General features: G+C 60.5%; 1 protein-coding gene across 4 annotated transcripts in view; it reads right to left on the reverse strand.

The window, feature by feature from the left end:
* The window catches only part of SBNO2 (strawberry notch homolog 2), a 65,689-nt gene that overhangs the window by 31,129 nt on the left and 10,175 nt on the right, over window positions 1–24,385 (reverse strand). For 3 of the 4 annotated variants that reach the window (XM_064174762.1, XM_064174765.1, XM_064174763.1), the window contains exons 2-6: window positions 22,678–22,893; window positions 20,855–20,934; window positions 15,683–15,803; window positions 4,859–5,023; window positions 412–504 (exon numbers count right to left, since the gene is read on the reverse strand). In XM_064174762.1, coding sequence (XP_064030832.1) covers window positions 412–504; window positions 4,859–5,023; window positions 15,683–15,803; window positions 20,855–20,934; window positions 22,678–22,803 — 585 coding nt within the window. In that variant the 5' untranslated portion in view covers window positions 22,804–22,893. Of the gene's footprint in view, window positions 1–411; window positions 505–4,858; window positions 5,024–7,330; window positions 7,700–15,682; window positions 15,804–20,854; window positions 20,935–22,677; window positions 22,894–24,385 lie in introns of those variants that run through there. The other variant, XM_064174764.1, reaches the window with a different exon arrangement.

A 24,385-nucleotide genomic window follows, 5' to 3' on the forward strand; every position in this document is an offset into this window, starting at 1 on the left:
AACTCCTCTGCCAAGGGTCTCATCCAGCCCTGGCTTTGAGCAGCTCCAGGGAGGATGTGGAGCACAGAATGGGCTCAAAGAGCAACGATCCCACTCTGTGCTTCTGTGCCCCACAGCCTCCCTGGGCAAACCTGTGCCAGGCTCTCACCACCCCCTTCTTCCTCAGCTCCACTCTAACCCTGCCCTGCCTCAGCTTCCAACCATTCCCCCTTGGCCTGGCCCAGCAAAAAGTCCCTCCCCACTTCCCCTCTAATCCACTCTGAGCACCAAAGGCAGCTCTAAGGTCTGCCCCAGCCCTCAGCCCTCTCTCCTCCAGGCTGCACACCCCCAGCCCCCTCAGCCTGCCCTCACAGCAGAGCCTTTGGACTTGCTGCAGCTGAGCAGCCTCCTGCAGCCACTCCTCTTCCTCACCTGGTAGCTGATGAGGAGTGGGGTGCTGGGGACAGCAGTGCCATGGTCGTTGGAAGTGTTCAGGCCAGGGAAGGGTCTGCTGGCTGAGAGCAGCTGGAAGAGAAAAGGTTGGAGGTGAGCACAGAGCTTCGACCCTCAGCCCTGCCAGCCCCACCCAGCTGCCAAGGGGACAGCAGCAGAGCTGCCTGGGGGGCTCCAGGCTCACAGCTCACACTCCTGATGCCACCAGAGGGGACTGCAGAACCTGTGCCTGGCAGTGCCAGAGCCCTGGGCAGCAATTCTGGCAACTACCAAAGCCTCTTTGGTGCTCTGCAGACCTCCTGCAGCTCCCCCAGGCAAGAGCTGAGCAAGGCAAAGGCAGCTGGCAGCAGCTTGGCACCACTGTGTGTGGTGGCAGCTGGCAGGGCCTGATGCCCTCCACACCTGAGGGCAGGAGTCTCTGCTCCAGCACTGTGCCCACCTCAGGGCACTAAGGTTGGGCACCCCCAAAATGTTCTGCTTAGCCTTGACCCACGAGAGAGAGGCAACCAAGGTGGGGAGCAGGGCTGGGGGCAGCTGGGGGGGAGCAGTGTGGGGCAGAGGAGGCTGAGGGAGGCCTCAGTGCCCTCTGCAGCTCCCTGAGAGGAGGCTGCAGCTGGGGGAGGGGGTTGGGCTCTGCTGCCTGGCATCAGGGGATAGAAGGAGGAGAAATGGCCTGGAATGGTGCCAGGGGAGGCTCAGGTTGGAGCTGAGGAAGGGACTGGCAGAGGCTGCCCAGGGAGGTGCTGGAGTGCCCATGCCTGGAGGTGCCCAAGAGAGGTGTGCCCATGGCACCTGGGGCCATGGCTAAGTGCCTGTCCCCCCCCTCCTGGCAGCCCTCAGCACTAACAAACACTTATCAACCCCCCCTCAGCCCCAGGGCCCTCAGCCTCTCCTCAGCAGGCACTGCTCCTGCCCTCCTCATCCTCACAGCCCTCTGCTGGACCCTCTCCAGCAGCTCCTGCCCCTCTGCAGCTGAGCAGCCCCAAACTGAACACAGCTGCCATGCCAGCAGGGCACACTGCCATGCCAGCAGGGCACACTGCTCTGACAGCAGGGCACACTGCCATGCCAGCAGGGCACACTGCTCTGACAGCAGGGCACACTGCCATGCCAGCAGGGCACACTGCCATGCCAGCAGGGCACACAGCTCGGCCAGCAGGGCACACTGCCATGCCAGTAGGGCACACTGCCATGCCAGCAGGGCACACTGCCATGCCAGTAGGGCACACTGCTTGGCCAGCAGGGCACACAGCTCGGCCAGCAGGGCACACTGCCATGCCAGCAGGGCACACTGCCATGCCAGCAGGGCACACTGCCATGCCATGCTTCACCTCTTATCCACCAGCACCCCCAGGTCCCTCTCTGCAGCACTGATCCTGCAGTGCAGACCCCCCGAGGGCTCTGGGCTGCATCTGCTAAGGGAAGACAAAGACTTTGGAGCCTGCTCTGGGGGGTGGGCAGGGGCCAGGCAGCTGCACCCCTGCTGGGGTCTCTGCAGGCATCAGCTTCTGGGTGACTCGAGGGCAGCTCTGCAGCATCCCCCCCGGGCAGGGTTGCCCTGCAGGCACTCCGAGCTGGGCAGGCACAACCCAGGAGCCCTCCTGTCTGCCCTTGTGCAAGCAAAACCACCCTGGAATTTCCTGCCTGTCAGCAAGGTCGAGGCAGCAGCTTCAGCCTGTGGCATCCCAAAGCAGGCAGCAGCTCCACAAGCAGCAAACCCTTCTTGTTTACAGCCTGGCCAAGAGCTCTCTGCGGCAGCAGAAGTGAAAGAAGGGAAGTTCTGAGGCACAAACACTTCAATTACTGCCTCCTTTTTTTTTTTTCTCTCTCTTGCTTTAAATTTAGGGAGAGAGAAAAAAAAAAAAAAAAAGACATTAAAGAAGAAGGAAAAAAAAACCCCAAGAGAAGAACCTCCATTACTGGAAGCCTGAGTCAGAATTACCAGAAGGAAGCTGGAGGGAAGAGCTATTTTCAGTGCCAACAAATCTGGAGAGCAGGTGAAACATCTCCACCTCCCAATCTGAGCTCAGCTTAAGTGTTCCTTAGGCTGGAGAAAGGCTCAGCTCTGTGGGCTCCTGCCAGGCTCTGCCACAGGCTCAGCAAAGAGAAGTGGATCCAAGCCTGGAAGCAGCTAAGCCTCCAGGCTTTGGGATCCAGGTTCAGCAGCAGGGCTCTGGCACAAAGAGCTTCAGGTCAAGAGGGTGGAAAGGAAGCAGGAGAAGCTTTGGGTGGTTGAGCACTGAAAACTCACCACATAGAGCCAGGGAATCACTGAATGGGGATGGGGTTGGAAGGGAGCTGAAAGATCAGTCAGTGCCAAGCTCCCTGGCATGGGGAGGGGCACCTTGGACCAGCACAAGGTGCTCAGGGACTCATCCAGCCTGGGGCTGAACACCTCCAGGGAGGTGGTGGAGCACAGAAGCACAGAATGGGATCAAAGATCTCATTCTTCTGTGCTCCACAACCTCCCTGGGCAACCTGTGCCAGGGTCTCACCACCCTCAACCTGTGCCAGCCTCTCCCCACCCTCCTTCTCAATTTCTTCCTCCTCTCCACTCTCCCTCTCCCCTCTCCCAGCTCAAAGCCATTCCCCTCCTCCTGGCACTCCCAGCCCTTGCCCCAAGTCCCTCCCCAACTCTCCTGCAGCCCTTCCAGGCACTGCAAGGCTGCTCTGAGCTCTCCCTGCAGCCTTCTCCTCTCCAGCCTGCACAGCTCCAACTCTCTCCCAGTCTGTCCCCACAGGAGAGCTTCTCCCTCTGAGCATCTTTGTGGCCTCCTCTGGACCTTCTCTGGCTGTTCCCTGAGCAGATCTCCTGCACTCTGCACCAGCTCACTCCTGAACCTCCTTAGAGTCGTAGAATAGAATCCTAGAACCAGTCAGGGCTGGAAGGGACCACAAGGCTCAGGCAGTGCCACCCCTGCCATGCCCAGGGACACCTCACACCAGGTCAGGCTGTGCACAGCCTCATCCAGCCTGGCCTCAAACACCTCCAGGGATGAGGCTTCCACCACCTCCCTGGGCAGCCCCTGCCAGGCTCTCACCACCCTCCTGCTGAACAACTTCTTCCCCACATCCAGGCTGACTCTTCCCACTTCTAGTTCTGCTCCACTCCCCCCAGCCCTATCACTACCCAACACCCTAAAAAGTCCCTCCCCAGCTTTCCTGCAGCCCCCTTCAGACACTGCAAGGCCACAAGAAGGTCTCCTGGGAGCCTTCTCCTCTCCAGCCCGAGCAGGTTCAGCTCCCTCAGTCTATCTCCACAGCAGAGCTGCTGCAGCCCTCTGAAGGCAAACTGCAGAGCTCCCTGCCAGGAGGTCTGGGGCAGGACGTGGGGCACAGGAGAAGGAACAGCTCCAATCATGAGCCAACCCTTTCACCTTTGTGCCTTGGCATCTCCTACCTCCTGTGCCAAAGTGAAACTGAAACCTGCCGCGGGCAGGCCATGCTGAGCTGCCATCTCCTCAGGAGGCACCAAGACCAAGCACCACCCAGCAGCAATCCAAGCCCCCCAGCCCCCTCCCCCAGCTCTGTGCTCAGCACACACAGATAAGGGAAGGTTTAAAATAGGCAGAGATCCTTTCCAAGAGGAAGTCCTTTGGAACTGGAATTCCAAGGAGTTTATTTGCCTCATCTGAACCCAAAGCTCTGCAGGACAAGCAGAGGACAGGGGAGGGAGGATGTGAAGCACAGCACAGAGCAGGGTTGGAGGTGCTGTGGGCAGAGCTGACAGGACACAAAGCTCCTTTCCATTGGCATCATTCTTGAACACTGAGGCCCTGAGCAGCCTGGGCTGGTGCCTGAAGGGGCTGCAGGAGAGCTGGGGAGGGACTTGGGGCAAGGGTTGGGAGTGCCAGGAGGAGGGGAATGGTTTGGAGCTGGGAGAGGAGGAAGAAAATGTTGAGGGGGAGGGTGGGGAGAGGCTGGCACAGGTTGAGGGTGGTGAGACACTGGCACAGGTTTGCTCAGGGAGGTTGTGGAGCACAGAAGCACAGAATGGGATCAAAGATCCACAGCCTCCCTGGGCAACCTGTGCCAGGGTCCCACCACTAGAACAGGCTGCTCAAGGCCTCATCCAGTCTGGTGCTGAACACCTCCAGGGAGGTTGTGGATCACAGAAGCACAGAGTGGGATCAAAGATCATCCCCTGCTGAGGGCAGGGGGGTTGCACTGGGTGACTTTTTGGGGGGGTTCCCTTTCAACCCAACCCATTCTATGAGCTAGCCCCAACCCCTGCCATGGACAGGGACACCTCCCACCAGCGACCTGCTGCAGTGGATCCTCCTGATCTAGGGCACCTTCCACTCAGGCAGGCTGCAGGTGGGAGATGTCCCTGCTGAGGGCAGGGAGGTTGGACTGGGTGACCTCTCAGAGGGTTCCCTTCCAACCCAAAGCTGTGCTGGGCAGCTGGAGGGGGAGCAGCCCTCACCTCCAGCTGGTTGTGCTGTGGAGTGCTCACATCAAAGAGGGTTGGCACATGGGTGAGGCTGTCAGCCAGCAGGAAGTCCTTGGGATCCACGATGTCGGAGAGGGAGTCGGCAGGGGAGGAGAAGAGGGAGTTGTTGTGGGAGGGTTCATCGAGGTATGAAGAGTCCTGAAATGGAGAAGTGAGCAGAGTCAGAGGAGACAGCAGGAGGAGCTCAGGCAGCTCCTTTCACCCCCACACTGGGCTCAAGAGGTTGAGAGTTTCTCCTTGGTCAAGGAGCAGCTCCCAGCTGCAGGCTGCCGAGAGCTTGGAAATGAACCTGGGGACCAGGACAGGATCCAAGCAGAGAAGCACAGAATGGGTTAGGTTGGAAGGGAGCTGAAAGCTCAGCCAGGTCCAAACCCTCCCTGTGCCACGGGCAGGGGCATATCCCACTGGAACAGGTCACTCAAAGCCTCATCCTGAGCTCCTTCAGGGAGGTTGTGGAGCACAGAAGGACCCAATGTGATCTTTGATCTCATTCTCTGCTTCTGTGCTCCACAACCTCCCTGGGGAACCTCTGCCAGGCTCTCACCACCCTCAACCTCTTCCTAACATCCACTTTCAGTCTCCCCTCTGCCACTTCAAACCCATTCCTCCTCCTCCTCCTCTCATTCCAAGCCCTTCCCAATAGTCCCTCCCCAGCCCTCCTGCAGCCCCCTTCAGCTCCTGCAAGGCCACTCCAAGGTCCCCTCCAAGCCTTCTCCTCTCCAGCCTGCACAGCCCCAACTCTCTCAGCCTGTGCTCAGAGCAGAGCTGCTGCAGCCCTCTCAGCATCTTGGTGCCCTCCTCTGCACTGCCTCCAACACTTCCATGTCCTGCTTGTGCTGGGGGCTCCAGAGCTGCACCCAGGAGTGCAGGTGGGGTCCGAGGAGAGCAGAGCCAAGGGGCAGAATCCCCTCCCTTGCCCTGTGCCCACACTGCTCTGGCTGCAGCCCAGCACAGAGCTGGCTGAAGGAACAGGAAGGTGAAGGCCAAATGCAGGAGCAGCCTGCAAACAGTTTTGGCCATCAGAGTTTAGCTGCTCCCAGTCCAGCCAGAGAGGAATCCAACACCCTCCTGCACAGCAGCCAGCTGAGAGGAGAGCCTAAAACCCAAACCTCTCTACCCAGGTGCACAGAGTCACACAGAAGGGACCTCTGGAGATCATCCAGTCCAAGCCCCTGTCAGGGCAGAGGGCACCTAGAGAAGGTCACAGAGGAACAGCTCCAGGTGGGGTTTGAATGTCTCCAGGGCTGGAGGCTCCAGCACCTCTCTGGGCAGGCTGCTGCAGGCCTCCAGCAGCCTGCAGAACTTCCTCCTCATGGTCAAGTGGAACTGCTGATGGGCAAGGTTGTGCCCACTGCTCCTTGTCCTGGCACTGGGCACCACTGAACACAGCCTGCTGCCAGCCACCACCCTTGAAGCATTGTTCAGCACTGAGCAGAGCCCCCCCAGGCTGCTCTCCTCCATCCTAAACACCCCCAATGCCCTCAGCCTGCCCCTAGCAGAGCTGTTCCAGTGCCCTCAGCATCACAAACACTCCCAGAGGCTGCCCTGCCAGGCAGGACAGGTTTGGTGCCTCCCCAATGCCAGCCCAAGCAAAAGCTGCTGCCAGGAGAGAGTGAGGAGCTCCAGCAGCTGCCCTGGGAGCAGTCAACGGCTGCAAGGAAACCTCACAGCTGCCAAAGGCTTTCAAGCACAGGGCAAGGAACTTCAGGCTAAAGGCTTCAAAGCTCTGCCCCTGCCCTGCCTGCTGTGCCCAGCGCCAGAAACCAACCCCCCCAGAGCCAGCCCAGCCCCAGCACACAGCTCCTCACACACCTCCCCTTCCCCCCAGCTCCACACCCAACTCCCAAGCTCCACACTCAGTTCCCAAGCTCCAGAAGAATTCCCAAGTTCCAGACTCAATTCCCAAGCTCCACACTCAGATCCCAAGCTCCACACTCAGTTCCCAAGCTCCACACTCAGTTCCCAAGCTCCAGACGAATTCCCAAGTTCCAGACTCAATGCCCAAGCTCCACACTCAATATTCAAGCTCCACACTCAGTTCCCAAGCTCCAGACGAATTCCCAACTTCCACACTCAGATCCCAACTTCCACACTCAGTTCCCAAGCTCCACACTCAATATCCAAGCTCCACACTCAGCTCCCAACTTCCACACTCAATATCCAAGCTCCACACTCAATATCCAAGCTCCACACTCAGCTCCCAAGCTCCACAGTCAGCTCCCAGGTCCTAACCCCCAGCGACAACCCCGAGAGAGGCAAAGTGCAGCAAGATCCAAGCCCCAGCCCTGAGCACACAAAGCTGCCCCTGGCAGGCAGCAGCCCCGCAGGAGGCAGGGGCACAGAGCCTGGGGAGCAGCTGGAGCTGGGCACACTCCCAAGTCAAACCCAGGAGGAATTCCAAGGAGGGAAAGGAAGAAAGATAAAGGAAAGAAAATGAGGGATTACCTTGTAGAGAGCTGGGAACTTTAGCCAGAACTGCATCTGGGCCATGTTAAAGCAGCACTCGGCAGGAGGAGGAGGATGGAGCAGGACAGGGGGGAGAGAGGTTCTTCATTCATGGCCAGCAGGGCAGCGGCAGCCAGGGCGGGAGCTCATGGGGACGGGAACGGGGAGAGGGACCGGGACGGGGATGGGAACGGGGAGGGGAAGGGGATGGGAACGGGGACCGGGACGGGAGCGCTTAAAATGCAGGAGAGCAGAGGGGAGGCAGCAGCAGCAAGAGGGCAGCCACGCAGCGAGGCTGGCGGAGCCGGGGCCGATTTGCATAGGCAGCGCAGGCAGCGCAGGCAGCGCTCAGAGCTTCCCCCAGCGCCGAGCCTGCCTGGCAGGAAATGATGCTCAGGGGCAGGCAGATTCCCGGCACTGCGCTCAGCTCCCGGCAGTGCGGCACAGCCAGCGGGCACCGCCGGCACCGCCTGCCTGCCCCACAGCACTGCCCTGCCTGCCCCACAGCCTGCCTGCCCCACAGCCAGCGGGCACCGCCGGCACCGCCTGCCTGCCCCACAGCACTGCCCTGCCTGCCCCACTGCCCTGCCTGCCCCACAGCCAGCAGGCACCGCCGGCACCGCCTGCCTGCCCCACGGCCAGCGGGCACCGCCGGCACCGCCTGCCTGCCCCACAGCACTGCCCTGCCTGCCCCACTGCCCTGCCTGCCCCACGGCACTGCCCAGCGGGCACCGCCGGCACCGCCTGCCTGCCCCACGGCCAGCGGGCACCGCCGGCACCGCCTGCCTGCCCCACAGCACTGCCCTGCCTGCCCCACTGCCCTGCCTGCCCCACGGCACTGCCCAGCGGGCACCGCCGGCACCGCCTGCCTGCCCCACGGCCAGCGGGCACCGCCGGCACCGCCTGCCTGCCCCACGGCCAGCGGGCACCGCCGGCACCGCCTGCCTGCCCCACAGCACTGCCCTGCCTGCCCCACTGCCCTGCCTGCCCCACAGCCAGCGGGCACCGCCGGCACCGCCTGCCTGCCCCACGGCTCTGCCCTGCCTGCCCACGGCCAGGGGGCACCGCCAGCACCGCCTGCCTGCCCCACGTCTCTGCCCAACGGCTCTGCCTGCCTGCCCCACGGCCCTGCCCGACCCATGGCTCAGCCCCAAGGACCTGCCCTGCCCTGCCCCACGGCCACCCAGAAAGCCTCCACCAGCCTGGCCAATACGGAAAATAGGACCCCCCAGCCCCTAACCCCCCCAGCCCCTAACCCCCCCAGCAGCCTTCCCTCGCTGGGGCTGGGGGGGTCCTATCCAGCACCCCCCCACTTAGCCTTCCACCCTGGGGCTGGGAGGGTCCTGTCCACCAAACCTCCCCCCAGAGCCTTCCCCAGCCAGAGCTGGGGGGGTCCTGCCCCCCTCACCTCGGTACCCCAAGCGACACCGCTCGGGGTGACCATTCCCGAGGCGCTTCCCTCCCCCCGGCCCCCCCAGAGCCTTTCGCTGTCCTTTGTCTCCAGCACCTGCCCCGCCCTGGGCGCTGCCAGCAGCAGCCCAAAGTCACTTCCTTCCCGCACAGCTCCAGCGCTGGGGGCCACAAACCGCCCCAGAGGCTGCAGCCTGCCCCAGAGCCTTCCCCTGGCAGCTTTGGAGCAAGGGGATGGAGCAGGGGGGGACGGAGCAGGGGGGGACGGAGCAGGATCCTGCCCTTTGGCCACAACAACCCCAAGCAGCTACAGCTCCAAGGGAAGCTCAGCTCCAGGCTGCTCAAGCTTAGAGCCAGTGCTGGGTCCCTGCTGCCAAGGCTGGGGCCTCATGCTGAGAGCTTCTGCAAACCTCCCTGGCACCAGGCACTGCCCTCGGGAGTGGTCTTGAGGAGGAGGACTTGGGGGTCTCAGCTATGAGCTGGCAGTGGGCACTGGCAGCCCAGAAGGCAACCATGTCCTGGGTGGCAGCAGGAGGGTGGGCAGCAGGGTGAGGGAGGAGACTGTGCCCCTCTGCTCTGCTCAGACCCCCCCTCCGAGCCCACCCCCTCTGCTCTGCTCAGACCCCCCCCTCCGAGCCCACCTCCCCTGCCAGTGCTGTGGGAGGGCTGCTCCAGGAGCCATTCTGCAGGAGCCAAGGGGCAAAACTAAGGGATTTGGGATCTGTGGGCAGCTGCTTTGGGCTGGAGAGAGGCAGCAGAGCTCTCACTGCTGCCTCTGGCTGCATTTGGACCGACCTGGAGCTGGGGCTGGGTGCTTGGATGAGATCTTTGAAGTGGAGAGACCAAATCCACTTCTGAAATGCCTCAATCAGTGACCTGCTTTGCTGTGTGACTTTGATCCTGCCCAGAGCTCCCAGGGGCTTGGCCTTTATGCCACCTGCTTCATTTTCCTCTTCCTTCTTTGCTCCTGCACTAAAGGAGGGCACAAAGCAGGCAGAACAGCCAGGAGGAAGCACAGGCAGGAGCAAGCACAGGCTCTGACATGGTTATGGATAACCAGAGGCTGCTAAATGCATTTTGCAAGACCACAGTAATATAATCACAGCAGAGAAGCTAACCCAGTGAGAAACCACCCCCTGGAATGCCAACCACCAGGCCCAGGGGAGAAGGCACAGCAGAGCTCTGCTGCTCCAAACACCTCATCACAGACTGGGATGGAAAAGGTCTCAGAGACTGAAATCCTGGGGGAAGGGGAGGGGGGAAAAAAGGGTCCTGGCAGCACAGCAGGGCTCAGAGAATCCTAGAACGGTCTAGGCTGGAGGGGAGCTTAGAGATCATCTGCTCCAACCTCCCCTTGAGCAGCTCCAGGGAGGCTGTGGATCACAGAAACACAGAATGTGCCCTGTGAGGAGAGGCTGAGGGAGCTGGGGGGGTGCAGCCTGGCACAGAGCAGGCTCAGGGCAGAGCTCACTGCTGCCTGCAGCTGCCTGCAGGGAGGCTGTAGCCAGGTGGGGTTGGGCTCTGCTGCCAGGAACAGGAGGGGACCCAGGCTCAAGCTGTGCCAGGGCAGGCTCAGGCTGGATGTTAGGAGGAAGTTGTGCCCAGAGAGAGTGATTGGCACTGGAATGGGCTGCCCAGGGAGGTGGTGCAGTGCCCATGGCTGGAGGTGTTGCAGCCAAGCCTGGCTGGGCACTGAGTGCCATGGGCTGGTGCCTGGGCAGGGCTGGGTTGGGCTGGAGCAGCTTGGAGCTCTGTGCCAGCCTGTCCTGATTCCATCATCTATGATTCCAAAGCTGCTTCTCCTCAGGACCTTTGCCACTCAAGGCTGTGTCTGTAGCCAGGGGACTCTTCCCAGAAGGAGATGACCCCAGGGGCTCAGGGGCTGAGCCTTCAGCTGCCAAGACCAAGCCAGCAGCTCTCAGGATGGCCTCAGAGAAGCATTTCCTAAACCTCCTGATTTCTTTTTCTTTGGTGCAAGCCACTTTGTTTATCCAGAGGATGCCAACAGGGCAGGCAGCATGAATCACTCAGCACCAGCAAGCCACAGCCCCAAACACACTCTGGAGGAGAGGAAGCTGAAGGTCACCTCAGGCTGCTGTGAGCATGCAAAGAGGAGCAGCTCTGCCAGCATGCAGGAAGGGAGGGTGGGGAGAGCCTGGCACAGGTTTGCCCAGGGGAGGTTGTGGAGCACAGAAGCACCCAATGGGATCTTTGATCCCATTGGGTGCTTCTGTGCTCCACAACCTTCCTGGAGATGCTCAGGACCAGGTTGGATGAGGCCTTCAAGTGACCTGTTCCAGTGGGAGCTGTCCCTGCCTATGGCAGAGGGTTTGGAACTGGCTGAGCTTTGAGCTCCCTTCCAAACCTAACTCATTCTATGGTTCATAAACCCTGCTGGGCTGGGTTGCTGCTGAGGGAGTTTGTGATCACCTTCAGTGCTTCTGTGCTGCACAACCCCCCTGGGCAGCCTGTGCAGGCTCTCACCACCCTCAACCTCTGCCAGGCTCTCACCACCCTCAACCTCTGCCAGGCTCTCACCACCCTCAACCTCTGCCAGGCTCTCACCACCCTCCCTTCTTCCTAACATCCACTTTCAAGCTCCCCTCTGCCACTTCAAACCCATTCCTCCTCCTCCTCCTCCTCTCATTCCAAGCCCTTCTCAATAGTCCCTCCCCAGCCCTCCTGCAGCCCTCTGCAGATCCTGCAAGGCCACTCCAAGGTCCCCTCCAAGCCTTCTCCTCTCCAGCCTGCACAGCCCCAACTCTCTCAGCCTGTGCTCAGAGCAGAGCTGCTGCAGCCCTCTCAGCATCTTGGTGCCCTCCTCTGGGCTGGCTCCAGCACTTCCATGTCCTGCTTGTGCTGGGGGCTCCAGAACTGCCCCCAGGAGTGCAGGGGGAGTCTGAGGAGAGCAGAGCCAAGGGGCAGAATCCCCTCCCTTGCCCTGTGCCCACACTGCTCTGGCTGCAGCCCAGCACAGGTTGTGTCTGGGCTGCACTCACACTGCAGGCTCCTGTGGAGCTTTTCCCCACCCCAGACCCCCAGGTCCTGTTCCTCAGAGCTGCTCTCAGCCATTCCCCACCCAGCCTGGAGCTGTGCTTGGGGTTGTCCCCACCCAGGACTCTTCTTACCAAGACCTCCAACAAGCTCCTTATGCTTTCTCTCTATTTTCACTCCTGTTTGGCATGGTCAAGGGAGCAGAAATCTGCTGGGACCTCACCACTCCCAGCAGGGCAGGGTGGAAGAGGCAGCAGGGACTTTCCTCTGGAGTCCCTGGGAATGATGGAACCACCCAAGCTACTCCCACAGCTTCCCAGTGGCAGAGCCTCAGCTCTCCAGGCAGATGGTTAATATTTAACAGTTTGGCATCTGGGACAGCAAAAAGTCAGGAAAAGTGAAAGATGTTTCTGAGGCAAGAGATGGAAAAGCTCCAAGACACTCCCAGATGACTCCAGACTGATGCCAGCACCTCCAGGTCAAAGCCTGCAGCTGCACCAGCTCCAGGCTCCAATCCTGGCTCCTGGGCAAGGCAAGAGAGAGGATTCTGCCTCTTGGCTCTGCTTGGCTCAGACCTCACCTCCAATCCTGCCTCCACTTTTGCTGTCCCCAGCAGGAGGAGGCCACAGAACTGCTGGAGTGAGGCCACAAAGATGATCCAAGATAGGCTGAGGGAGCTGGAAAGGAGAAGGCTCCAGGTGGGATCTGAAGGGATCCTGCAGGAAGGCTGAGGAGAGACTTTTGCTGAGGGTGTCTGAGCCAGGCCAAAGGGAGAATGGTTTGGAGCTGAGGCAGAGCAGGGCTGGAGTGGAGCTGAGGGAGGGTGAGGGTGGGCAAAGGCTGGCACAGGCTGCCCAGGGAAGTTGTGGAGCATTGAACCACCTCCAGGGAGGTTGTGGAGCACAGAACCAGCTCAAAGATCCCATTCTGTGCTTCTGTGCTCCACAACCTCCCTGGGCAAACCTGTGCCAGTGTCTCACCACCCTCAGCCTGTGCCAGTGTCTCCTCACCCTCCCTTCTTCCTCACATCCACTTTCAATCTCCCCTCTACCACTTCAAACCCATTCCTCCTCCTTCTCCTCTCATTCCAGTTCCTCATCCAGCCTGGTCTTGAGCACCTCCAAGGTGGTTGTGGAGCACAGAATGGGATCAACTGGCACAGGTTTGCCCCCAGGGAGGTTGTGGAGCACAGGAGCCCAGAATGTGATTTAGAGCAGCTTGAAGGGGTTGCAGGAGAGCTGGGGAGGGACTTGTGCCAAGGGCTGGGAGTGCCAGGAGGAAGAAACTGTTGAGGGGGAAGGTGGGGAGAGCCTGGCAGAGGTTTGCCCAGGGAGGTTGTAGAGCACAGAATGGGATCTTTGATCTGCTTCTGTGCTCCACAACCCTTCTGAAGGTGTTTCTGTGCTCCCTGCCCCTGGCACTGACTGATCTTTTGAGCTCACTTCCACCCCAACCCCATTCTGTGACTCTTAAAGCACTTCTGGGCTGCAGCAGGGGAAGGAAACTTCACTGAGCACTTACTAGAAGAGAAACCAAGGCAGAAGGTGAAGAAATGCTGAAGGCTTCTTCCCGTCACAGCCATCAGCCACAGAGCTGCAAGTCACAGCCTGTGGAGAGGACCTTTCCCTCCCCCTTCCCCCGGGCAGCCTCTTAAGTGGCCTCCACATGGTGATGAGCTCAGATTGCTGCCTCCCTCCTCCCACCCTTAGCTCTGCAGGAGGTCAGGATCGATGCTGCTGCAATTGCCTCACCCAGCTGGGCTCAGCCACTCGCAGGGCTCAGGTCAAGAGCTACTGGTGAAGCATCCAGCCCCAGCTGTGCCAGCCTAGCACCACTGGTGAGCCACCCAGCCCCAGCTGTGCCAGCCTAGCACCACTGGTGAGCCAACAGCCCCAGCTGTGCCAGCCTAGCACCCAATCTGCACAGCCCAACCCCACCTGGCCACAACCTCCCTGCAGGCAGCTGCAGGCAGCAATGAGCTCTGCCCTGAGCCTGCTCTGTGCCAGGCTGCACCCCCCCAGCTCCCTCAGCCTCTCCTCACAGGGCTGTGCTCCAGGCCCCTCCCCAGTCTTGCTGCCCTGCTCTCAACACCTTCCAGTACCTCAACATCTCTCTGGAATTGAGGGGCCCAGAGCTGGACACAGCACTCCAGGGGTGGCCTGAGCAGTGCTGAGCACAGGGGCACAAGAACCTCCCTTGTCCTGCTGCCCACACTGCTCCTGAGCCAGCCCAGGATGCCATTGGCTCTGCTGCCCACCTGGGCACACTGCTGGCACACACATCTGGAGCACTGTGCCCAGTTCTGGGCCCCCTGGTTCAAGAGGGACACAGAACTGCTGGAGAGAGTCCAGTCCAGAGCCACAGAGCTGCTGGAGGGAACAGAAGAGCTCTGCTAGGAGCAGAGCCTGAGGGAGCTGGGGCTGGGGGCAGAGGAGCCTGAGAGGTGACCTCAGCAATGTCATCAATGTGTGCAGCTGAGTGCCAGAGGCTGGAGCAGGCTCTGCTGGGTGATGCCAGTGCCAGGCCAAGGGGCAGTGGTGGAAGCTGAGGCAGACGAAGTTCCATTTAGACCTGAGGAGGAATTTTGCCCCTGTGAGGGTGCCAGAGCCTGGCACAGGCTGCCCAGGGGGGCTGTGGAGTCTCCCTCTCTGCAGATACTCAACCCCTGCCTGGGTGTGCTCCTGTGTGACCTGCCCTGGCTGCTCCTGCCCCGGCAGGGCTTGGGCTGGCTGAGCTCTGCAGGTCCCTCCCAGCCCCTGGCACTCTCTGACTCTACTTAAGAGCTTGGGCAAGCACATCAGTGGCTCCCCCCAGACAGCAGCCCCCAGCCCCTCCAACGCCAACCCTGCAGGAATCAGAGCCCTGAGGAGCTTCAAAACCTCTCTTTAGGCACACCAGGAAAACCAAAGCACAGTTTGGGGGGGTGGGGGTGGGGGCACTGAGCCCTGCAGGGGAGGGGGAGGCATCAATCTGCTGCTGCACTCATTAAGGGAGCAGGCAGGAAGAGCAGGCAGGTTGGGAAGGGAAAAAGGTTTTGCTTAAACACATCTTGAGTGAGTGAAAATAAAACACATCCCAAAGCCACAGCAGCTTAGAGACAAAAGCTGAGCCACATCCTCCTGCCTGCCTGCCCCCAGCCACTGCTGCGTGGGGACAGCTTCAGGGGGGGCCATGGCTGTGCTCCAGACAGGCCTGGATGGGGCACTGAGTGCCATGGTCTGCTTGGGTGCACAGGGCTGGGGGCTAGGGTGGGCTGGAGGAGCTTGGAGCTCTCTGCCAACCTGGTTGGTTCCAGGATTCTGTGTGCTGAAGAGCAGAGTGGGTGAGGAAAGCTCTGCAGACACTCCAAGGCCTTTCTCAGCTCCTCTTTTCCTCCCTCCAGCAGGCAGCACTGAGAAATGAACCTCCCCAAACCTCCATCCCCAGAGCAGCTCCCCCAAAATGCACTCAGCAGATGCTGGACACCTCCAGGACCTTTCTCAGCTCCTCTTCTCCTGCCTCCAGCAGAGAGCACTAATAAGTGAACCTCTCCAAACCTCCATCCCCAGATCAGCTCCCCCCAGAATCACTCAGCAGATGCTGGACACATCCAGGACCTTTCTCAGCTCCTCTTCTCCTCCCTCCAGCAGGCAGCACTGAGAAATGAACCTCCCCAAACCTCCATCCCCAGAGCAGCTCCCTCAAAATGCACTCAGCAGATGCTGGACACATCCAGGACCTTTCTCAGCTCCTCTTTTCCTCCCTCCAGCACTGAGAAATGAACCTCCCCAAACCTCCATCCCCAGAGCAGCTCCCCCAAAATGCACTCAGCAGATGCTGGACACCTCCAAGGCCTTTCTCAGCTCCTCTTTTCCTCCCTCCAGCAGTGAGAAATGACCCTCCCCACACCCCCATCCTTCACCAGTTGCCTCCCCCCCCGCCCCCAGGCAGCAGGAGGCAGTCACTCACCTGAGCAAAGTCTCCATTTTTGGGTAGGTCAGCAGGGTCCACAGCTGCATAGTTTGTGTCCAAGAAATGTGCTCTGCTGATGGGGGTGGTGTAAAAATCCGGGGGGGGGTTAAAATATTGCCTGGAAGGGAAATGGGAACAGCAGTGAATGGTTGAGCCCCCAGGGGCTCCTCAGCCTGCTCCAGCCTCCCTGCTGGGGCTCTGGGATGAGAGCTGAGCCACTCTGGGAGTCTGGCACAGAGACTGGTGGGAAGGGAAAAGCTGTGCCAGGGGCAGGGACAGCTCCCACCAGCCCCAGGGTGCTCAGGGCCTCATCCAGCCTGGCCCTGAGCACCTCCAGGGAGCTCAGGATCACCTCCAGCCAGAGCTCACAACTCGTCCACACTGCATTCCCCCTCTGAGGATCCAGCTGAGGAAACACCTCAGGAGGAGAAGGCAGTGGGGAGCAAAGGGCAGAGCTGGAGGAGAACACCTCAGGCTCCCCTTCCCCCCCCCCCCAAACCCCAAGCCCTTGGGCCACAGGAACAACCCCCCCAGGCCCTGCCACCAGCACAAAGGCTGTGCAGGAGATGCACCTCAGAACCAGCACTCAGGCTGGGGCAGCTCCAACCAGCACTGGGTGCTCAGGGACTCATCCAGCCTGGTGCTGAACACCTCCAGGGAGGTGGTGGAGCACAGAAGCACAGAATGGGATCTTTGATCCCATTCTGTGCTTCTGTGCTCCACCACCTCCCTGAGCAAACCTGTGCCAGGCTCTCCCCACCCTCCCCCTCAACAGTTTCTTCCTCCTCTCCCCTCTCCCAGCTCAAGGCCTTTGTCTCTCCTCCTGGCACAAGTCCCTGCCCAGCTCTCCTGCAGCCCCTTTCAGGCACTGCAAGGCTGCTCTGAGCTCTCCCTGCAGCCTTCTCCTCTCCAGGAGGAGGTTCTCCTCCTCTCCATCAGGAGGAAACTGTTGAGAGGGAGGGTGGGCAGAGACTGGCACAGGTTGCCCAGGGAGGTTGCTGGGTTGAAGCTTGAAGTGGAGGACCTTAGAGGTCTATTCCAACCCAAACCATTCTCTGCTCCCCTTCCTCCTTGCAGGAGCAGTCTGTGGCCTGTGTTCCACAGCTGACTGCCTCCTGCTTTTGCTGTGCCCAGGCAGCTCCTTCCCAGCCTGGCAGGGATGAGCAATGAGCTTCACAACCCTCCCCAGCAGGGCTCTGCTCTGCCTGCTTGGGCAGCCAGCACCCAGCCCTGTGCATGCTGCAACCACCCCAAAACCTTTCCCCCCAGCTGCCTGCTCTCCTCTTGGGGCAAGCTGAATGCTCCTCAGAGTGCCAGAGCTGCACAGCCCACACCCAGCTTCAGCCTGGCACTGGAACCATGGAATCAGGCAGACTGGCAGAGAGCTCCAAGCTCCAACAGCCCAACCCAGCCCCAGTCCTGCCCAGGCACCAGCCCATGGCACTCAGTGCCCAGCCAGGCTTGGCTGCAACACCTCCAGCCATGGGCACTGCACCACCTCCCTGGGCAGCCCATTCCAGTGCCAATCACTCTCTCTGCCAACAACTTCCTCCTGACATCCAGCCTAGACCTGCCCTGGCACACCTTGAGCCTGGGTCCCCTTCTGGCTCTGGCTGCCTGGCAGCAGAGCCCAACCCCACCTGGCTCCTCTCCTCCTTTTTCCTCTCCTCCTCTCCTTTCTCCTCTCTTCTCCTTTCTACTCTCCTCCCTTCCTCTCCTCCTTTCTCCTCTCTCCTCTTCTCCCTTCCTCTGCCTTTTCCTTTCTCCTCTCTCCTCTCTACTCTTCTCCCTTCCTCTCTCTTCTCCTTTCTCCTCTCCTCCCCTCCTCTCCTTTCTCCTCTCTTCTTTCTTCTCTCCTCTCCTCCCTTCCTCTCTCCTCAGGACAAAAGGAGCTCAGGTCAGGCTCAGCAAGGAGCTGAGCTCCAGCTCCTCCTTGCAGGTCACCTGCCCCTCCCTCTGCTCTCCCAAAGCAGATTGTTGACATTTGTAACTTTTCAGGTTAAGAAGAGCTGAAAAGAAAAAGGGGAACAGGAAAAACCTGCTTCAGGACAAAGCTGTTGCTATGAGGATGAGCCAGGTCCAAACACAGCCACTGGGGAATGAAGTTTCCTCTGCAGAGGCTTTAGAGCTCACTTTGCACTCCCTCCCCGCCCCCCCCCCCAACCAGCTGCACTTTCCTGCTTCACATTTACCCCCACCTGGAGTCCTGGGTGCAGGTCTGGAGCCCCCAGCATGAGAATCAGAGACTGGGTTAGGTTGGAAGGGAGCTGAAAGCTCAGGCAGGTCCAACCCCCCTGGGCCATAGGCAGGGACACCTCCAGCTAGAAGAGGTCACTCAGAGGTCTCATCCAACCTGGTCCTGAGCATCTCCAGGGAGGTTGTGGAGCACAGAAGGACCCAATGGGATCTTTGATCCCATTCTCTGCTTCTGTGCTCCACAACCTCCCTGGGGAACCTCTGCCAGGCTCTCACCACCCTCCCCTCTTCCTAACATTCACTTTCAGTCTCCCCTCTGCCACTTCAAACCCATTCCTCCTCCTCCTCCTCTTCCTCTCATTCCAAGCCCTTCTCAACAGTCCCTCCCCAGCCCTCCTGCAGCCCCCTTCAGCTCCTGCAAGGCCACTCCAAGGTCCCCTCCAAGCCTTCTCCTCTCCAGCCTGCACAGCCCCAACTCTCTCAGCCTGTGCTCAGAGCAGAGCTGCTGCAGCCCTCTCAGCCTCTTCCATGTCCTTCAGACCCTGTGTGCAGTTCTGCAGCCCCCAACACAAGCAGGACATGGAACTGTTGGAGTCAGTCCAAAGCAGGCCACCAAGATGCTCCTCCAACACCTCTGCCCTGGGCAACGCTGCTCTGGCAGGGGGGGCTGGGCTGGATGATCTCTGGAGGTCCCTTCCAACCCCTCCTGCTCCAGGATTCTATGTTCAGAGCCTCAAAGAAGGAAGAGCTTCTCCTCTTCCCCTCCTCTCTCCTCCTCCTCTGTCTTCCCCTCCTCTTCTACTCTCTGCTCTCCTCTCTCCTTTCATCCTCCTCTTCTACTCTCTCCTCTCCTCCTCCCTCCTCTCCTCCTCTCTCCTTTCATCCTCCTCTTCTACTCTCTCCTCTCTTTCTCCCCTCCTCTCCTCCTCTCTCCTCTCCTCCTCCTCTTCTACTCTCTCCTCTCCTCCTCTCTCTTCTCCTCTCTCCTCTCCTCCTCCTCTTCTACTCTCTTCTCTCCTCTCTCCTTTCATCCTCCTCTCCTCCTCCTCTCCCCTCTAGCAACCTGTGCTGCTGGGAGCTGTCCCTGCCTATGGCAGGGGGGTTGGAACTGGCTGAGTTTTGAGCTCCCTTCCAACCTAAACCATTCCCTGAGCCTACAGCAAACTTTACAACGAGCTTCAAACTCCAAAAGCAAACTACAGCAGAGTCACCAAGCTCCCATTTGGGCTGCAGCCAGGCAGAGCCTTGCAGGACCAAGGCTGCATTGCCCCCAGCACAAGCAGAGGGGAAGAAAGGGAAGGGTAAAGAAGCAGATCAAAGGGTGAAAAGGAAGCAAAGAACAGCCCCAAACACACAACCCCCAGCAGCAGAGATAAACACAATCTCATCTTGTGGTTCAATGCAGCCAAACAGAAATCCTCTCACAGCTCTCCTGAGGATTCCCCAAGTGTCATTTACAGGAATTGTGCTCCAGAAGTACCCCAAAGCTTCCAAGAAGAGGCAGGAAAAGCTCAGAGCAAGGGCAAAGAATCACTGAGTGGGTTGGGGTGGAAGGGAGCTCAGAGATCAGCCAGTTCCAAGCTCCCTGCCACAGGCAGGGACACCTCACACTAGATCAGGTCACTCAGAGGTCTCATCCAACCTGGTGCTGAGCATCTCCAGGGAGGTTGTGGAGCACAGAAGGACCCAATGTGATCTTTGATCCCATTCTCTGCTTCTGTGCTCCACAACCTCCCTGGGCAACCTCTGCCAGGCTCTCACCACCCTCCCTTCTTCCTCACATCCACTTTCAGCCTCCCTCCTGCCACTCCAAACCCATTCCTCCTCCTCCTCCTCTCATTCCAAGCCCTTCCCAATAGTCCCTCCCCAGCCCTCCTGCAGCCCCCTTCAGCTCCTGCAAGGCCACTCCAAGGTCCCCTCCAAGCCTTCTCCTCTCCAGCCTGCACAGCCCCAACTCTCTCAGCCTGTGCTCACAGCAGAGCTGCTGCAGCCCTCTCAGCATCTTGGTGCCCTCCTCTGGGCTGGCTCAAACACTTCCATGTCCTGCTTGTGCTGGGGGCTGCAGAACTGCACCCAGGAGTGCAGGGGGGGTCTGAGGAGAGCAGAGCCAAGGGGCAGAATCCCCTCCCTTGCCCTGTGCCCACACTGCTCTGGCTGCAGCCCAGCACAGGTTGTGTCTGGGCTGCACTCACACTGCAGGCTCCTGCTGAGCTTTTCCCCACCCCAGACCCCCAGGTCCTGTTCCTCAGGGCTGCTCTCAGCCATTCCCCACCCAGCCTGGAGCTGTGTTTGGCATTGCCCCCACCCAGGTGCAGGACCTTACACCTGGCCTGGTTGAATGCCATGTGGTTGGCCTGGGCACAGCTCTGCAGCCTGCCCAGCTCCCTCTGGCTGGATCCCTGCCCTCTAGCAAGTGACTGTGCCACACAGCCTGGTGCCACTTGCAGACCTGCTGAGGCTGCACTGATTGCTCTGTGCAGGTCACTCACAAGGATGCTCCCCAGCACTGGTGCCAGCCCTGACCCCTGAGGGTCACCACCTTCTGCCTTCTGAACCACCTCCAACACCAAGAGGCAGCTTTGAGCTCAGCATGCACTGATGCAACCTGGCAGGGAGAGCTCAGAGGTGCCACAGGGGCTCTGCTCAGCTGCATTAAGGAGTGTCCAGGACCCAAAGCTGTTCCTCTTCCCACTGGCAGCCTCCAGGTTTGCCAGAAATCAAAGCTTGCCTCTTGCTTTTTCTTTCCTTTAGAGCTTTTTCTTGCTTCTTTTTTGTCTCCCTTGCAGCTTTTGGCTGCCTCTCCCCAGGCTGCAGCAGTGGCTGCTGTGCCACAAGCTGGCTCTGATGCAATCATTTCCCCAGCAGCCAAATAAACAAAGGGAAGCAGTAAAAGAAGCAGATGAACCACAGGATGTGCAAGAGGAGGAGGAGGAGGAGGAGGAGGGGGATTGGAGGAAGGAGAAAAGCACTCACTGGTTTTCACTTGGGAAGGAGGAGGCTGGGAAGGTGGCAGAGTAGCAGCTACTCCAGGAATCAGCAGCCAGGATGGAGTTCTGCAAGGGGAAAGCAGAGGAGTCAGAGAGAGAAGCACAGAATGGGTTAGGTTGGAAGGGAGCTGAAAGCTCAGCCAGATCCAACCCCCCCTGTGCCATAGGCAGGGACAGCTCCCACTGGAAGAGGTTGCTCAGGGCCTCATCCAACCTGGTGCTGAGCATCTCCAGGGAGGTTGTGGAGCACAGAAGCACCCAATGGGATCAAAGGGCTCAGGCTCTGCAGCCACTCAGCACCAAGCCACCGACCTTGCCAGGAGCTGGTGGAGGTGAGGACCCCACCCATGCTCCTCCCTCTGTCCCCCACCTTCCTGCAGGGCCCCCAGCAGCAGCAGCAGGAAGCTGGCACACACCAGTGCCACCATGCAAACCCCTCAGCAGCTCCCTGCTCAGGCACAGATCACTTCCTGCTGCCCAAGCAAGGATACCTCAGGCCTGAATCATGCTGCAAAAGCCTCTCTGGAACCTCTGCACCCTGCTGGGGGAGAGCTCAGCAGCCAGAAGGAGACAGCTGCAGGAACAAGCCAGCTCCTCTCCCAAGGCAGGAGGAGGAGTCCCCTGCCCTGCTCAGCTGCAAGGCTCAGCTTGGCAGGGCTCTGGCAGCTCTCCTCTAGGCTGTGAGTGCTGAGTGCAGGCACTTCAGAACAGCCCAGCCAGGGCTGAGGCACAGCTGGAGCAAGTGCCCACATCTGCTGGGCTCCCCTGGGCTGCCCTCAGCTCTGCTGGGTGGCAGAGCCCCACCTGCAGCCAGGGCAGTGTGGGCACTGCTGAGAGCCCAGGGGCACTGCTGAGAGCCCAGCTGCAGCTTTGGAGCCCCTGGGCCAAGAGGGATGTGGAGGTGCTGGAAGGTGTCCAGAGAAGGGCCAGGAGGGTGAGCAGAGGCCTGGAGCTGCTCTGCTGGGAGCAGAGCCTGAAGCAGTTGGGGCTGTGCAGCCTGGGCAGGAGAAGGCTCCCAGGAGACCTTCTTGTGGCCTTGCAGGATCTTAAAGGGGCTACAGGAGAGCTGGGGAGGGACTTTTTAGGCTGTCAGGGAGTGACAGGACTGGGGGGAATGGAACAAAGCTGGGAATGGGCAGAGTCAGCCTGGAGGTGAGGAAGAAGTTCTCCAGCATGAGGGTGGTGAGAGCCTGGCAGGGGCTGCCCAGGGAGGTGGTGGAAGCCTCATCCCTGGAGGTGTTTGAGGCCAGGCTGGATGAGGCTGTGCACAGCCTGACCTGGTGTGAGGTGTCCCTGGGCATGGCAGGGGTTGGCACTGCCTGAGCCTTGTGGTCCCTTCCAGCCCTGACTGCTTCTGTGGCTCTCTGCCCCAAGCCCTCAGCCACACTCTCCTGAGCCCAGAGCACTTCATGCTCTGCCTCTGACCAGAGCCTGTCTCCTGCACAGCTCATCCCAGGAACTTCTCTGCAGCTGAGGCTGGCAGCAGGTGGAGTTTGTGCTCTGTGACCTCTGGGTGTGCTGAGCTCTGCAGGAAGAGTCTGGCTCTGGGTGCAGCTAAGCAGCTCAGAGGCCTCTTCCCAGCCCCCCTGACTCTGTAGTTCCACCCCGAAGCTGCTCCTGGGCTGGAGAGCAAAGTCCTGAGGGAGCTCAGTGACAGTGGAAGTGTTCCTGTGGCTGCAGCAGCAGAACCTCTGGGCCCCCAGGCAGGGTGAGCACTGCCAGGCAGCAGCTCTGGCTGGCAGCTCCTGTACCTCCTGCGGGGCACTCCCGGGGCCGCCAGGCTGCAGCGCCCTGCTCAGGGCCTCTCACCTCCACGGCTGGCAAGGCAAGCTGGGAGCACAGCCCCGGGAAGCTGTAGAGGGCACTGCCAGGCTGCTGGTGCTGGTGCTGGGGATAGTTGTGCCCCCCCTCCATGGCAGGCTGAGCTGAGGGCATCAGCTGTGGCCTGCTGCTGCATGAAGCGCTGGGGGCAGCAGCGCTGGGAGGCTCTTCAGCTGTGCTCTTCACCCTGCACCATCTCCTGGGCTGCAACAGGACAGAGAGGGGAAAGAAAAGCAGATTTAGCTTCGGTGCTACCTTTGCCCTCCCCCCAGGCAGGCACTGCCGAGAGAGAGCAGCACAGAGCCCAGGCTGGGACCTGCCTGCTGCCCTGCGCAGGAGAGAGAACCTGAGCGGCAGGCAGGCACCAGAGCCTGCAGCTACACACAGCCAGCAGCTGGCACAGCCCCAGCAGATCCCCCCCAGCAGCAGCTGGCACAGCCCCAGCAGATACCCCCCCAGCAGCAGCTGGCACAGCCCCAGCAGATCCCCCCCAGCAGCAGCTGGCACAGCCCCAGCAGATCCCCCCCCCAGCAGCAGCTGGCACAGCCCCAGCAGGTCCCCCCCAGCAGCAGCTGGCACAGCCCCAGCAGGTGCCCCCCAGCAGCAGCTGGCACAGCCCCAGCAGGTGCCCCCCAGCAGCAGCTGGCACAGCCCCAGCAGGTGCCCCCCAGCAGCAGCTGGCACAGCCCCAGCAGGTGCCCCCGGGCAGATGGGGCTCTGCCACCCCGCGGAGCTGAGGACAGCCCAGGGGAGCCCAGCAGATGTGGGCACTTGCTGCAGCTGTGCCTCAGCCCCGGCTGGGCTGCCCTGAAGTGCTGCACCCCGCGGGGAGGCAGAGCCGAACCTGCAGCTCAGCACCCCCCAGGCGCTGGGCAGCCCACGGAGCTCTCAGCCATCGGGTCCAGGTCCTTCTGCCACCCACGGGCAGGGAGCAGGAAGGCAGTGCCAAGCCTCCTGCCCCAGCCCCACTCCACTCACAGCTGCTGCCAGCCACGGGAGGGGATTCTGTAGAACTCAGCTGACATCAGAGTGGGCAAAGAAATGGGAACCTGGCTCAGGGCACCCTGAGCAGCCACCAGGAGCCTCGGGAGCCAAACTGCCTCCCAGTGCCTCCCTGGTGCTTCTCCTGGCCTCTATTCCTTCGGACAGGGCAGATGGAGAGAGGGGAAGGGAAAGGCTCAGATCCCTGCAGGGGGTGCAGCAACCTGTGCCCATGGCACCTGGGGCCACGGCGGTGCTGGGCTGCTGGTGGGAGACTGTGACCTGAGCAAGCCCAAGCACAGCTCCAGGCTGGGTGGGGAACGGCTGAGAGCAGCCCTGGGGAACAGGCCCAGGGGAAAAGCTCAACAGGAGCTGAAGCAGCTCTGAGGAACAGGACCTGGGGGTCTGGGGTGGGGAAAAGCTCAGCAGGAGCCTGCAGTGTGAGTGCAGCCCGGAGGAGGAGGAGGAGGAGGAGGAGGAGGAGGAGGAGGAGGAGGAGGAGGAGGAGGAGGAGGAGGAATGGGTTTGAAGTGGCAGAGGGGAGCTTGAAAGTAGATGTGAGGAAGAAGGGAGGGTGGTGAGAGCCTGGCAGAGGTTTGCCAGGGAGGTTGTGGAGCACAGAAGCACAGAATGGGATCATAGATCATAGTTCCCATTCTGTGCTCCACAACCTCCCTGGGCAAACCTGTGCCAGCCTCTCCCCACCCTCCCTCTC

Source organism: Pogoniulus pusillus, chromosome 41 (assembly GCF_015220805.1).
Source record: "Pogoniulus pusillus isolate bPogPus1 chromosome 41, bPogPus1.pri, whole genome shotgun sequence".
In the NCBI taxonomy this organism is placed as follows: domain Eukaryota; kingdom Metazoa; phylum Chordata; class Aves; order Piciformes; family Lybiidae; genus Pogoniulus; species Pogoniulus pusillus.